Source organism: Pan troglodytes, chromosome 15 (assembly GCF_028858775.2).
Source record: "Pan troglodytes isolate AG18354 chromosome 15, NHGRI_mPanTro3-v2.0_pri, whole genome shotgun sequence".
In the NCBI taxonomy this organism is placed as follows: Eukaryota; Metazoa; Chordata; class Mammalia; order Primates; family Hominidae; genus Pan; species Pan troglodytes.
Window position 1 is genome coordinate 71,243,295 of NC_072413.2, and position 15,597 is coordinate 71,258,891.

The 15,597-nt window shown below is 45.2% G+C and overlaps 2 protein-coding genes and 1 long non-coding RNA gene across 53 annotated transcripts in view; 1 reads left to right on the forward strand and 2 right to left on the reverse strand.

Moving 5' to 3' along the window:
- The window catches only part of PAPLN (papilin, proteoglycan like sulfated glycoprotein), a 37,784-nt gene extending 32,056 nt beyond the window's left edge, over positions 1-5,728 (forward strand). For 9 of the 12 annotated variants that reach the window (XM_016926350.3, XM_016926352.3, XM_054666082.2 and 6 more), the window contains one exon: positions 3,603-5,728. In XM_016926350.3, the coding sequence (XP_016781839.1) occupies positions 3,603-3,772 (170 nt within the window). In that variant the 3' untranslated portion in view covers positions 3,773-5,728. The remainder of the gene's footprint in view (positions 1-3,602) is intronic. The other 3 variants (XR_010151194.1, XR_010151195.1, XM_054666080.2) reach the window with 1 other exon arrangement.
- LOC134808374 (uncharacterized) lies at positions 3,305-5,132 on the reverse strand. Its single transcript, XR_010151206.1, has 2 exons — positions 5,044-5,132; positions 3,305-4,015 (listed from the first exon to the last, which is right to left on the reverse strand). It is a non-coding gene; the product is annotated as an uncharacterized LOC134808374 (long non-coding RNA).
- Positions 5,729-6,322: 594 nt separating the features above from the next.
- NUMB (NUMB endocytic adaptor protein) overlaps positions 6,323-15,597 on the reverse strand; it is a 195,912-nt gene continuing 186,637 nt past the window's right edge. For 14 of the 40 annotated variants that reach the window (XM_016926362.4, XM_016926361.4, XM_016926356.4 and 11 more), the window contains 4 exons: positions 15,152-15,445; positions 13,428-13,574; positions 10,394-10,537; positions 6,323-8,396 (listed from right to left, as the gene is read on the reverse strand). In XM_016926362.4, coding sequence (XP_016781851.1) covers positions 7,681-8,396; positions 10,394-10,537; positions 13,428-13,574; positions 15,152-15,445 — 1,301 coding nt within the window. In that variant the 3' untranslated portion in view covers positions 6,323-7,680. The remainder of the gene's footprint in view (positions 8,397-10,393; positions 10,538-13,427; positions 13,575-15,151; positions 15,446-15,597) is intronic. The other 26 variants (XM_016926371.4, XM_016926367.4, XM_024348782.3 and 23 more) reach the window with 3 other exon arrangements.

Sequence of the window (15,597 nt, forward strand, 5' to 3'; positions counted from 1 at the left end):
GCTGCTCCACCACCTGAGAGGGCTGTAGTGGAGACGAAGGAAATGATGCTCTGCTGGGCCCCTGGAGATAGCTTAATAGACATTAATGCATGCAGGACATTCAGACTCACCAATTTTGAGACATATGACTGACTGGAATTTCATTATAAAACTTAAAACTTAAGGCAGACCACTAAAATCTGTCCACTGTAATCAGGGTGGCAAAAAGGTGTTCTGTGGCTGAAAAGTGCCTTTATGGACATTTGACCATATAACCCAGAAAGGAAAGGGCAGGGATTATCATCATCATTTTACAAATGAGACAGGTATGCAGAGAGCGTAAGTGGTGTTTCCACCGGTCACACCGCAAATGTGGCCTACCTGGGACTAGAGCCCATGTCTTTTGACTCCCCATGTTTATTTTTTACCCCCACGAACTTACTATACTTGTACCTAAGTGGAATCTTACTTGCATCATTTGATATTTGATATTGTAGCCTTACCTCCTCTAGCTACTACTCTATCATACTTCAACAAATCCAAATTGCCTGTAAGATGCATTATTTTTGTACCAAGAAAAAAATGCTGCCAGTGAAACGACACAATTCTGATACCATCAATTAGGATGCAAACCAACTTGAGAGATGTGAAAATAAGTGCATATCAGAACTGATGAAACAGATTGTGGTTCAGAGTTCACACTTACAAGAGATATGTTCAAATAAGCAGGAGGGAAAGGGGGACAGGGCTTTGCTCACCCCCCAGCCTGTGCTTCCTTGTGTCCTTGGTTCTTGTTCACTGAGGGACTGAAGACAGAGTGGTACCTCGGGCCAAGCTGCCAATTGTCACAGGCCTGATACAGACCTTGGGGGAGTATGCCAGGCTCGGAGGTGCCAGGGCCCTTCCTGCCTGGTCTTCTGGGCATTCCTGACAATCACGGCTGCAGCGCCATGCCAGGAGCACGGTTACACTTAGAGGGGCAGGCCTGGCTGCTTCCTGGCTGCCAGGCTGAGGGTGGAGACTGGCCAGTACTAGAAGTTGAAGGTCTGGCTGAAATGTTGCTTTGTGAGTGGGACTGACTTGTCGGCTTCCTGTCTATGATCTCTTTAGAGATCGCCTCCCCAGGGCCCAGCTCAGTGCTTGGCATCACTAGGTGCTCATGTTGTGGCTGGAAATGTTGCCCAGCGGCTTTTTTCTCACCTGTTGCTCGGCGAGCGGGAGGGAGGGTTACAGGGTTCCTTCCTGCCGCTTCGCCAGCCCGCCGCCTTGACCTCTGTCCGGGGCCTCGCTCCGCCCACCGTCTCGCTCCGCCCACTTGGCCGGGCAGGCTGTGCTCCGCTGGCGCTACCGGCACGGGACTGACCCGGATCCCGCACCCGTGGCGGCCCCGCGCTCAGCCCACGACACAGGCGGCTTCCGCACTGGGTGCTAACGTATAGACAAGGGGAACATGGTGGCGCCCGAAAACTCGGAGGTGCCAGCAACCGCGGAGCCCCAAGGGGGTGTTACAGGGACAAATGTTCCCGCCGCTCGCAGCTCGGTGAACGGGAGCGTTAAAACTCGTTCTTCCCTCCATTCCCTCCTGCTCACCGAGCTACAAAAGCCGCGACACTCAGATACTTGGTGACTAAGTGCCTGCCTGCACAATGATGGAGTTACATTGGCGAAAGCACCACACTCCAGGGACTACTTTTCACCTGTATCATGTCCAGAAAATTGACCTTGTCTACATAATAACCAAATCAAGGCTGTGAGACAAAGCAAAATGCAGATTCACAGTGAGAGAACTGTCAAGAGGACCTAGACATTATGTTTGTGATTAGCTCCAGATGGGATTATATGGAAAACCAAACTACAATGAGAAACTTGCCTGATACTTGGTCACCACGCTGAAATGGCCTGAGATGTGTGTCCCAAATGGGACAGACATGGCCTCAGTCTGGCCACTCTCCTCCGGTCCTCTGCTGGCTGCTCTCACCTGTTCATTTTTTGTTGGGTCATACGGTGTGAGGCTGCCTAACCCTGCCCTACTCATGGTTGGGTGGCACATTGAATTTCAGTGTTAGCACCAGGGTAGGAGGCCTTGGGGGTGGTCAGGCTGAGGTAAAAGGGACGTAGCTCTACTGGGAGGACTTCTCAACATCGCTGTGAAGTAGGTTGCTGTTATTAGTCCCATTTCACAGATGAAGAAATGTGCATAAAGGTCTTAAGCAACTTGCCCAGAGTTACCCAGCTGGCAAGTGGCAGAGCCCGGATTGAGCCCGGGCAGTCTGGGTCCAGAGCTGGCGTGCTTAATCACTATGCTGAGTTCCCACTATGATAGGTCTTGGGCTGTACCAGCTCAGAGTTGATACCAAAGTTACAGATTTTTAGAAATAATATGCATTAATGGCTTTGTTATCTATATAAATTTAGGTAGGTAATAGTCTGGTTATACCAATATACCAAACCTTTGTAAGGTTGTTCGCTGCTAGGTACAGTCTTTTAGTGGTATTTTGTGAGTAAACAAGGGGAGAGAGGAGAAAGATAAGCTTTCTCTGGCTGCCTGAGGTCTGACTTCAGGGAAGGTACCACTCTGGTCTAAGTCAGCTGAGTTTTAAGAACCCCTTCCAGAAGAGAGATGAAGCAGTAGAATGAAACTTTTTTTTTTTTTTTTTTTTTTTTAAAAGACAGAATCTTGCTCTGTCACCCAGGCTGGAGTGCAGTGGTGTGGTCTCAGCTCACTGTAACCTCTGCCTCCTGGGTTCAAGCGATTCTTCTGCCTCAGCTTCCCGAGTAGCTGGGACTACAGGGGCACGCCACCATGCCTGGCTAATTTTTGCATTTTTAGTAGAGACGGGGTTTCACCATATTGGCCAGGCTGGTCTCAAACTCCTGACCTCGTGATCCGCCCGCCTTGGTCTCCCAAAGTGCTGGGATTACAGGCATGAGCCACCACACCCAGCTGAATGAAACTTAATAGGGAGTTATCAGATACAGACGTTCCTAGTAAATTCAGAGGGAGAGAAAACAAGGCCTTTGTTCTCAGTGTAGTTAGTATTACAGCCACCGTTAACAGGACTGTTTTCCTATTACCTTGTCTAATATGCATTTCTTCCTCTGGGGAAAGTGAAAAACTGGAAGGATGAGGACCCAGGTGACTAAGATAAGCTGGTGATATTGAAGGGACAAAACTTTGATGGTTGGAGGAACCCAGCAGAGAAAGGGAAAAGATAACAGAGCTCTTGCTAACTCAAAATTTTACGTGGGGCTGATCCTACCTGCTCTCCCAATCCAGAGGCAAGAACAGTTGTCATTTAGTAATTCAGGTCTCAAACATAAGGAGTTAACTTCAAGAGATGTTTAATTATCCAGTCAATAAATATTTGGGAGTCTAGGAAGAGCTATTCAGTGGGCTGAGGCCACAAATAATAATGGGAGGACCACTGCATGTTGAAGTGAGGCCAAGAAACAGGTAGAAATCATCATCCCTCATAGAGTTTGTATGTATGGTTAAGTGCACTTCGTTTTCAATCTGGCAGTTACAATGCTGTGTTCCTCTGAAGGAAATGAAATGGCAGGTGAGAATTTTCAGCATACACAGAGCTTCCTCACCACCTTCTCTCTCCCCTGTCGTCCTGCAGCACCCACCGCCCAGCCCAGGGACCCTGGCAGGGACTGCGTCGACCAGCCAGAGCTGGCCAACTGTGATTTGATCCTGCAGGCCCAGCTTTGTGGCAATGAGTATTACTCCAGCTTCTGCTGTGCCAGCTGTTCACGTTTCCAGCCTCACGCTCAGCCCATCTGGCAGTAGGGATGAAGGCTAGTTCCAGCCCCAGTCCAAAATAGTTCATAGGGCTAGGGAGAAAGGAAGATGGACTCTTGGCTTCCTTTCTCTGGCTGGCAAAGGGAGTTATCTTCTGGAATACATTAGCTCTTTCAAAAACCCACCCAGTGTTTAGCCTCAACGGCAGCCAGTACCAGCTTCCCTCTGTAGCCTTCAGCAGTGTTTGCATCTCTGACATAACCACAGGCTGCTGTTTTCAAGAAGAGCAATCTGTTTGGATAAGAAAAACCTTTACTTTACAGCTTCCCTTTATAATTTGTTACACAGGAATAGTTAAATGCATTTGTTTGTTTGTTTTTTGAGACGGAGTTTCACTCTTGTTGCCCAGGCTGGAGGGCAATGGCGCGATCTCAGCTCACTGCAACCTCCACCTCCTGGGTTCTTGATTCTCCTGTGTCAGCCTTCTGAGCAGCTAGGATTACAGATGCCTATCACCATGCCTGGGTAATTTTTGTATTTTTAGTTGAGATGGGGTTTCACCATGTTGGCCAGGCTGGTCTCGAACTTCTGACCTCAGATGATCTGCCCGCCTCAGCTTCCCAAAGTGCTGGGATTACAGGCATGAGCCACCACGCCCAGCCATCAATGCATTTTTTTATTTTTTTTTGAGACAGAGTTTCGCTCTTCTTGCCCAGGCTGGAGTACAATGGTGCGATCTTGGCTCACTGCAACCTCCACCTCCTGGGTTCAAGTGCTTCTCCAGCCTCAGCCTCCTGAGTAGCTGGGATTACAGGTATGTGCCGCCATGCCTGGCTAATTTTGTATTTTTAGTAGAGACGGGGTTTCTCCATGTTGGTCAGACTGGTCTTGAACTCCCGACCTCAGGTAATCCGCCCGCCTCGGCCTCCCAAAATGCTGGGATTAGAGGTGTGAGCCACTGTGCCCAGCCCATCAATGTGTTTTAAAGCTAGCTGTCAGGGTTCCACTTAATTTAAAGCTGGGCAGGGAGATGTGTAATGATTTCAAAGTTAACACCTGTTTGTTTTCTAAAGGGCATGCCAAGTCCTGCTGTATCAGGGAAGTATTCTGTGCTACAATCAGCGATGGTTCATTGCTCTAGTCTCTCTCACCCTTCCAGGCAGTGCCTCAGTCAGCTCTAAATCCGGTGCAGAGGGTTAACAGCATAACCCTTGTTGGCAAAATGGAATAGATGTTAAGACCTCAAATAGGGATTTGGGATGAAACAGCTGTAGTTAGCACTGTTATCTGAGCATGAAAGAACTGGAAAAGCTCCTTACGTCGAGATGTTGGACCTTGAAGCCCTCCTGAGGCCAACATGCAAATCTGGCTGTGACGGTTCATCTGACACCTGTGTAAAGCTGACCAGCCTGCTCTGTACAGTGACAATGAGGAGCCCCTCTCTTCCTTAAGTAGGAATCTGTGAAGCAAAATGTTTGCTGCCAGAGAAAAATCAGACTGTCAGTCATTAAAAACAGCATTAGCAGGATGAGGATAGCAATGGGGAAGGGTTGTGGGCAATGCAGTAACAGGGAAATGGCTTCAGAAATGGTTTGAGTTGGAAGACAACATTCTTCATCTCTCAGGACTTCTAATTCCTTGATGCTAAAAGAAGAGGCATGGATTCTATGAGCTTCCAAGTCCCTTTCCACTTTAACCTTCTACAAATCTTCCAGAGGACTGCCTAGTAGCAAAGGTTATTCCTGGACACAGGAAAGACGGGCATTACAGGGACCAAAGCTCTGAAAGGTGACTTTTATTACCAACACACTGGCTGGAAAAGGGACAAACCACATCACGGGTGAGTGATACTTCTCAGTCTTCTCTACTCATTCAACAAAGGAAATGTGGGCTGGGGCAGAGGTCTTTTTTCATTTAATACTGGAAAAATATTGAAGAGCACCCATGTTCACTTATGGCTGGTTTTGCTATAGAAATTGGAAAATAAAGGCCACTTTTTTGAAATCCCCAGTTTAATTAAACCAGATTTTGGCCTATTGGTATAAACATATCAGAAGGTAAGTTTGAGGTTAGCTAGCAGCTAACTAGTTCTAATAGAACCAGTCACAGAATAGTGGGCTAAGATTAGAGGTAAAACTCATTTTAGGCCAGTGGTTCTCAACTTTACCATATTGCGAGCTTAAAAAAAAACAAAACACAACCTGGGGGCTCCCCCTGCCCCACTAAAATTTTGATTTAATTGGTCTGGAATATAGGCCAGGCGTTAGGATTTTAAAAAAATATCCTCAGGTGATTCTATTGCATAGCCCAGGTTGAGAAGCACTGCCCCACCCCGCTGAGATTCTGCATTTCTAACCAGCTCCTAGGTGAAGTCCATGCTGCTGTTACAGACCACACTTTGAGCAGCAAGAATCTGACTTTAGAGATACACTCAGGATTAAAGTATGAATGAAAATATGAATCTTAAGGGTATTTTTCTAGTCACTAAACTAGGGATTTGCAGCAGCAGTAGAATGGAGAGTAAGACCAAAAGAACAAAAAGTAAATTCATTTACTAATAAAGGAGAGGGGAAAGAACAGCCCTTCATGGGCAAAAGCTTCTACCATGAACATTTATTTTTGTTAAAGCAGATTATAAATTTTCATCAGTACAAATATATATAACTTACATTTGATTGTAAGGCCAACGTTCAAAAGTAAAAATGAGATGAGCTCTCTTATTGTTATCCGAGGTCAAGAGGCTGCAACTGTCAAGGGGATGTTCTCACCGAAAGGGGGTTTGGGGGAAGAGGACACACACAAAGCTAATAAAACCAGAATCCCCATCCCCACAAAACTCATGGGAACAAAATTTAAAGGATAAAACAAAACCCACCAAGACCCATATTACAAACCAATATGGTAACCTGTGTTCCCTTCTATGGTATGATTATGTCATGTTACCTTAGTGTTAAAGGATTAACATAAGGAAATTGCAGCAATATATAAAAGATATATTCTCTATAGAGCATATTTCGATTGATTCCATTAAAATAATGACATTAGAATTCCATCATAGGTTTAAAACCAGGACAATACTGCTTTTCCTTTATTTAAAAAAAACTACAACCTAGTGACTGTATTGGTCATAAGTATGATTGTTGTTGCAATGTGCTACTTACAATGAATGACAGAAAACAAGCTAGGGATCCTGTCTGCAGCTTCCAGCCTTTCCTCTTTTTATTTCAGTAGGCATCAATGATAAATCAATCTTATGTACAATTTCTTACAACTAGCCCCTTTACCTTTGGCAAGATTACTTACAACTCATACAACTTCTTAATATCTGAGAACTATTTAAAATATTCTAAATGCATAAAAATAAAGATTTTGGCTTTTGATATATATAATATTTATTCTGTTACTCAAAATGGAAGCTCAACTTCTCCCCCAAAATATAGCTCTGCTGGGCAGTTGCTGATATGCCCTCCTGGGAATTCTGGCAGCACAGCGTGCCTCTCTGTTCCCTAGCCTGAGCACAAACCATTCTTCTTGATCTCTAATACAGGCCACTACTGACAGGAGGCAGGTGAATGGCCTGAAAAACAAAGGGAGATTGCTTTGCTTCCTGTTGTGTTTTATATTTCAGTAAATGTGCTTTGAATATAGATTCTTGTTCAGATACTTTGCCTCTCTGTTGCCAGAGATTTGTAAGGGGGTGAGGGAAGAGGGAGTACAGAAAGCAACATTTCCTTGACTTCTTTAGCCTAATTGCAAGGCAGCTTTTCTCTAGGAATGCTTTTTCCCACGTCTTTCAAAATCACCCCTCACAGTACTCTGGGCCTGGACTTGTTCCTTGGGACCTTTGGGATTAGTGAAAAGAGTACTAATCAGGAGACAAAGTCTGTTTTGCTCCTTTGACCGCTACCCCCTGCTCCCTGTCTGGTATGGACAAGATACATAGCCATAAGGATTGCTTAAAGTTCAATTTCAAACGTCTTCTGTAAGTCACTGGAGAAAGGGTTGGTAGGGGAGGGATTAGTACGCTGCTTGGACTTATTTTCTAATGCAGCCCACTGGGCTTCAAAAGGATCCACTGGGCAGGTGCCTGTAGGAACCTCTGTATGCCTGTCTGCTGAGGCCAACCTACCATCATCTACACCATTGAAAGCTGCAGAACCGTTGAGGTGCTGAGCAGGAGGCTTAAAGAAGGGACTGGTGGTAGCACTGCTTGCCTCGTAGTGAGGGAATGTCTGCTGCCTGACCAGGCTGGGTGACTGATGGGGATGGGCAGCCTGAGGGTGGCCTGCAGTGCCAAATACATTGGCCACCATCTGGGAGGGAGTGATGCCCACCACAGGCACATTAGGGGCTGGATAGGGCATTCCATTGGCCACAGGATAGGACTGGGCAGGGACAAAGGCTGGTTGCAGGGCTGGGACCACACCCACTGGCACAGCCTGAGAGGTGAGGAATGCATTCCCTTGGAAAGGTGGTGCTGGCTGGGAGATGGCAGTGGGTGGAGGAGGCTGGAGAACTGGCTGCAGAGGAGCAGCTGAGGCCTGGGGCTGCTGAGCCCGGACGCTCTTAGACACCTCTTCTAACCATCGGTCGGCCTCAGAGGGCGTACGTCTATGACCGGCCTGGAAGAGACCTGGAGAGGCAGCACCAGAAGATTGACCCCACTCGGTCCCTGGAACCAACAAGATGAGAGACAAAAGAATCAGTTAGGGGCATCTTTCCTCACCTTATAATTTTGGTTATTTGAATGATCCTAACATGTACAACATGTCCCCCCGTAATGGGACATTTTGTGGTTTTGATAGGTAGGAGGAAAGTCTCTAGTACCAACTGGGATTTTGTGGTAGGATGAAGAAAACTTGTCAAGACCATGCTGCTGTGTCAGCCACACTGAAGCACTGTCTAGATATGGCTCAAATGCATTAAACCAAGGCAGCTGACTGATGTCAGAAACCCCTCGCTGTTGCTATGGCTCATCCACAATACAGAAACTAGCTGGTTGTGGTAGCTCACACCTGTAATCCCAGCTACTTGTGAGGCTGAGGCAGGAGGACTACTTGAGCCCAAGAGCTGGAGGCTGCAGTGAGCTATGACTGTGCCACCGCACTCTGGCCTGGGCAACACAGTGAGAACTCTGTCTTAAAAAAAAAAAAAAAAGGCCACGTGCAGTGGCTTATGCCTGTAATCCCAGCACTTTGGGAGGCCGAGGTGGGCAGATCACCCGAGGTCAAGAGATCGAGACTATCCTGGCCAACATGGTGAAACCCCGTCTCTACTAAAAATACAAAAATTAGCTGGGCGTGGTGGTATGCATCTGTAGTCCCAACTACTCGGGAGGCTGAGGCAAGAGAGTTGCTTGAACCTGAGAGGCAGAGGGTGCAGTGAGCCAAGATACTCCAGCCTGGTGACACAGCGAGACTCCGTCTCGGGAAAAAAAAAAAAAAAAAAAAACACCTAGCTTGCACATCCTCTAAAGGGCCCAAGGCAATTCATCTTCTGCTCTAACAGAGCAAAAAGAAAATAACCAGTGACCTGGCCATATCTTGCTGGCCTCTGCCTGGCTTACAGAAATATGTTGTCTTTTTGGTGAACTGCCTTTATTACTATGTTAAAACCTTTTGAGGCCGGGTGTGGTGGCTCACACCTGTAATCCCGGCAGTTTTGGAGGCCAAGGCGGGTGGATCACGAGGTCAGGAGTTCGAAAACAGCCTGGTCAACATGGTGAAACCCCATTTCTACTAAAAATACAAAAATTGATTGGGCATGGTGGCATGCACCTGTAGTCCCAGCTACTCGGGAGGCTGAGGCAGGAGAGTTGCTTGAACCTGAGAGATGGAGGTTGCAGTGAGCCAAGATCATGCCACTGCATTCCAGCCTGGGTGACAGAACAATACTCTGCCTCCAAAAAAAAAAAAAAAAAAACTTTTTGGTTTTATAATTAATAGATGTTTTTTATACAAAACTAGAAAGTACAAAAAAGCAAAAATGAAGTGCTTTTTGTAGCACTTTTTGTAGGCCTCCTATTGTAGGAGGCAGGGCCCCCTCTTTCTACAGGCATGTCTGCACATCACCAAATCCGGTGAGGGATTCTCTGAGGTGGGGCCCTGGAATCTTTTTTTTTTTTTTTTTTTTTTGAGACAGAGTATTGCTCTGTTGCCCAGGCTGGAGTGCAGTGGCGCAATCTTGGCTCACGGCAACCTCTGTCTCCCAGGTTCAAGCGATTCTCCTGCTTCGGCCTCCTGAGTAGCTGGGACTATATGCGCATGCCACCGCGCCTGGCTAATTTTTGTATTTTTAGTAGAGATGGTTTCACCATGTTGGCCAGGATGGTCTCCATCTCCTGACCTCGTGATCCACCCGCCTCAGCCTCCCAAAGTGCTGGGATTACAGGCATGTGCCAACACGCCCAGCCGGAATCTGTATTTTATAAAAGCTCTATGGGTGGGGCTCTGTTCCACAGTCCTGTTCCACAGTCCTAATGACTATCAGTCTGATCTCTTTTGTTCTCCTTCACCATCCTTTCTTATGTAAGCAACTTATTTCCAGGAGGGAACATAGTTTTCCTGAAAGGATTCCTCCCTAGTTCCCACTCAGCTAACTGGCTGAGTTTTAGAACCAGGGTCACTTATCTGATCCCAGAATCCTCAACACCATCTGTGGCCACCTTACCCGAACATGTGGCTGCAATTTCCTTGTTAGCAGCATCAGGGGCATGGGCCCAAGGGTTGGTTTCACGCACAGGCATTGCTACCGGTGCTAGAGCAGTATGGGCTGGCTTAGCAAGCACATGGAAGGCTGAGTCAGTGCCATTAGCTACAATGGGAGCAGACAACATCAATGGAGTTAATTCATGCAGGGTGTACAAGTGACCCCTTGGAGCTGGGAAAACCATGATATCTTGCATTGGATGTACATACCATTAGGCAAAGAAGGAATCAGAGGTTGTAATTTTTAAATGGTTGTATAGATAAAGTCAAATAACTGTTCTAGGAAAATATGTCCATGGGGAGTGGGGAAATGAAACCTACGAAAACAATTTCAAATTAAGGTGAACAGAGCTGCTGCGTCTTAGAAGCAGCAAAAAATATCTAACTATTCTAGATATAGCTTAGCCTTTGGCATAATGAAGTAGGTATAGCATTTCCCTCTTCTTCACTTTTCCAAAAGGTCAAATTATGTTAACAATAATACTGGTTAAAAATAGGCCAGGCGCGGTGGCTCACGCCTGTAATCCCAGCACTTTGGGAGGCCGAGGTGGGTGGATCACCTGAGGTCAGGAGTTCGAGACCAGCCTGGCCAACGTGGCGAAACCCCGTCTCTACTAAAAATACAAAAATTAGCTGGGTGTGGCAGTGTGCACTTGTAAGCCTAGCTACTAGGAAGGCTGAGGCAGGAGAATCACTTGAACCCGGGAGGCGGAGGTTGCAATGAGCCTAGATCACACCACTGCACTCCAGCCTGGGCAACAGAGTAAGACTCCATCTCAAAAAAAAAAAAAATTACTCTGTTTCCTCCTCAAAAGTTAAAATGTATATATGATTCGTTATTATGTGCTAGTCATTAAGCTAATATTTTACATGCATCATTTCATTTAATTCTCTCAAAAACCCTACGAGTCTGGTATTATCCCCCTATTACAAATGAGAAATCAAAGTTGGTATGTTTTCATTTGCTTGATAAATTTGTAATTTGCTACACAATTAATTTCAACTTTTTTTGAAGGTTTTTTTTTTTTTTTTAACTCTCCTGGTAACTCACAGAACATTTTTTTTTAACAAAGATTTTTTCCCCCTCTATGATGTTTACAATATCACAAAATACCTACTATTCTTTCCTCATCTCCCCTTATTAAAATCTGCTAACCCTTGTTCCTTTTACTCCAGATACCTATATTAGTTTCTTCTCCTTAGCCCAGCTCTCAATAACATTCAGTTTGGTGTAGACAAGCACCTTCCCCTGACCTACAATATAATTATATCCTTTTTAGGACTGGACAGCCATGCCTATGGTGTTGGTACTATTTTTTTTTTTTTTTTTTTTTTTTTTTTTGAGATGGGGTCTCGCTCTTGTCACCCAGGCTGGAGTGCAATGGTGTGATCTCGGCTCACTGCAACCTCCGGCTCCCAGGTTCAAGCAATTCTCCTGCCTCAGCCTCCCGAGTAGCTGAGATTACAGGTGCCTGCCACCATGCCCGGCTAACTTTTGTATTTTTAGTAGAGACGAGGTTTCACCATGTTGGCTAGGCTGGTCTCGAACTCCTGACCTCTGGTGATCTGCCTGCCTCAGCCTCCCTGTTGGGATTACAGATGTGAGCCACCGCACCCAGCCGGTGTTGGTACTGTTTACCTAGAGTTTGTCTAAAAGACTGCCTTTGCTTTTTTGGTGGCAAAAAAAAATTTTTTTTCACCTAGAAACTGGGAGCCCTCTAATGGCAGGGAAAGGAAACTGAAATATTCAATTTTGCACACTTAGTGCCTTGTAGGCTGGCAGAATCAGCAGAATGTAACGGGTACTATATTCAGGAGGACCTGAGTTTAAATCCTGTCTGTAAGATTTGGGCAATTTACTTATCCTCTCTGAGCCTCTTTTTTTTTTTTCCATCTGTAACACCTACCTCACAGGGTTGTTGTGGGGATTAAATGAAATAATGCATGAATACCTACCACAATGTGGCAAGCAATGTGTAAGTGCTCAATAAATTGTGCCTATTATTACCGGTATTATAAATGTTTGTTAGATGACATGAAAAGTCATTTGGTACACATGACTATGAAGGTTTATTAAAAAGAAAAAGAAAAAGAAAAGGACCCTTGGAGAAAAAGTGTGTAGTTCTTCCAGTAGAAGCAGGGCACTATCTCTGGAGTAAAACTTCCGCTGAGCTCTCTTTCAAAAGAAACGGAGAAACAGCAATTATAGCAACTCAAATTCTACAAGTCTGTAACTTAAGTTACATAAATTCTTTGCTGACCTCCGAGTCAGTATCCACTATTTAGTCAGTATCTCTGAAAACAACTTTTAACTTTTCAATGCCACAAAGGCAAATTTTAAGACACTTGTTATAGAAGATGAACTAAAGAGCTCAAAGGAGTGCCTTTTTCTTTATTAGCCTCTTTGACAGGGCAGAGACTAGGTGAGTCCAGGGCTTCTCAACATTGGCACCACTGACATTTTGGGCTGGATAATCCTTGTTGTGGGTGCTGTCGTCTACACTGAAGGATGTTTAGTGGCATTCTTGGCATCTAACCACATGCCAGTAACACCCCCAACCCCCAACTTGTAAAGCCCCAAAATGTCTCCAGACAGTGAAAGACAAACTTTGCCCCGGTTGAGAACCACTACACTAAAGAAAGCATAACCTTTGAACCAATTCTGATGACTACTGCTTTTGGGAAACTGGATGGGTATGCTGATCCTTAACAGTCAAGTGGGAAATAAGGCAGTAGGTTGGGACTACAGAAATTCCTTATAGAATGGGGTGAAAGATGGGCACATGCAGAATGACAAACACAGACATCTTAGAAAACAGGAAGGGCACAAAGACATCGTCGAATGGAGAAATCAATGAATCTAAGACATCAAATAGAGAAATTAATGGGTCTGACCAGGCCTTGGGAAGCTCAGGATGCCAACTTACAGTTAGTGAGCAGTGTACTAAAAGTACTGGTTGTAAAGAGAACAGCTGAGCAGGTCAGAGGGCACCAACCTTGGAAGGTAGGAGATTGTGGTGCCACCACTGTCACTGGTTTGGTCATCGGAGCAGATGAGAAGGGGTCCTCAGGTGTGCTGAAGGCACTGGTGATCTGTGAGCACAGGGAGCTGATGCTCTCTGCCTCCCCTTCTACCTCTGGCACTGCAAGGCAAACAGAAAATGGCTCCAGACAGAAAAATGGAATAATCCTGAAATTTGACAGTATGATGCAAGCTGGCATTTTATACTGTATCTCCTGTTTATGTAAGAAAAGGCTCAATTAACTGTATGGCGGGGCTACAAAATCAGTTTCAAAAAATTTACTGGCCACAATTTCATTGGCTTTTCAGATGGGAAAGTATAAAAATGTCAACAATTAATGTACTAAGGCACATCTTCCTCCCTTACAAATCCCCAAATTTCTTCATTTCTTCTTCTTATAACACTGTTGGGAATCTGTCCTTTTTGTGCCAAGATGTTCAGCTAGCCAGATCTTTGTAGAAGACATCTGCAACCTGTATGCCTTCCAACGTGTTCTCAAGACTGTGATCTGAATTAGGTTCTGGAGCCTTTAGTAATTCTGTCAGGAAAATGGGTTCAAGTCTGGGCACTAGTGGATGCTTAGTGCTTTTCTCTGTAACAAACTATGACAATGTCATCAATCTCATTTTTCTCCAAAGTCTCCAGTACTAAGCATATGATCTATGATAACATGAAAAAATGAGCAGAGGTGTAGGACGCTAGGGCCTTTATTCTTAATACTGACTCTAGGATACTTCTGTATCACTGAGGAAGCTAATTATGTGTGCTAAAGCTCTGTTTGCTCATCTGTAAAGAGAATAATAGTTTTTATTCCCTGTCTGCCCTAGAAGGAGACTGAACTGAAATGAGGTACCTCAGCTGAGAACTGAAAAGACCCTCTGTAATCATCTAGTCCAACTATTCTTTAGGCCTAGTTTCATCTGTCAGATGAACTTAACTCTCTGTACTTTTATACCATCAGTAGGAATGGCCTATTGAGACAGTTTCCTCATATTTTGTTATAGCAATGGCTTGACATGTCTCAGAGGGAAGTAAAATAGAGCCCAACAAAAGCACTGACCAGATCTAATACTTTAGCTACAGATTTTATGACGAGGATAGACCTATAGAGGCTGGCATAGCTGTACAGAGGCCGCACAAAGGCCTGTGAGACGGTTCTGAAAGGTAATGAATACTTGTGAACAAGTCCACTGTCTGTGATGAACAACAGATCTTAGATGTACACGAAAGACCTGTCTAGAGTTTCCTCCTTATGGAGCCAACCAGCCAGAAGGACAATGAGCACATATCCATTTCTTCTGCTGGTAATGCTATGTGTTTCTAAGGCCTCTTTAATTAATTCCCTGCTGGGTCCCAAATGGCAGAATAAGAATAGAAACTTGAGACCCTTGATGTTTGGAAGCAGGTTGGCTGAAAGGCAGTGAATGAACTTACATCGGGACAAACCACAAATCTTATGGCTTAGGCTAGAAATTCCACAATGGCTCTGCTGCCTGTTTGTTGAAGAGAAATTATGGATTCACATCCCCCTCCATGGACCTTAGTTTTCCCACTATGGGAAATGACGAAAGATACAACTATCGACGAACCTCAGGGAAAGAGGAATGCCTAGTTTAATGGGATTAGTGTCTTCATGGGAAGTGATGAGAATGCTTCAGTGCTCGAGTACCCAGTGAGTCAGGTAGATGCTACATTACCTGCATTTTTAATGGGGAAATCAGTCTTCCTCTGCATAGTGGAAGGCAACTCATTGATGCGTAGGGATAGTTGGCGTTTAAAGGGTGACATCTTCTGGCTAAGAGCAGGAAAACCTCGGAAAGAGCCTTGGCGAGCAAGCTGTTCAATTGGAGCATGCCGGCGTGGGATGGCATGAGGATTGTTCATCTCCAGAGAGGTCGTGGCATCAGAAGTAGGAGAGGTGGGAGAGGATGGGGATGGGGCAGTGTTGCCAGGGGCAACTGATGAACCAACGACTATCTTATCTGTTTCAGCTCAAGAAAATAAAGAGAATGAAGACCTTAGCAATGTCTTCAAATAATTTGCGTTTACAGAGCTGACAAATTTGAAAGCCCTCTAGGTCCTTTTACCCATTTCCTTCCCAATGTCTCTTAAAACATAAGTTAGAAGCAGGGTTCGGATCCAT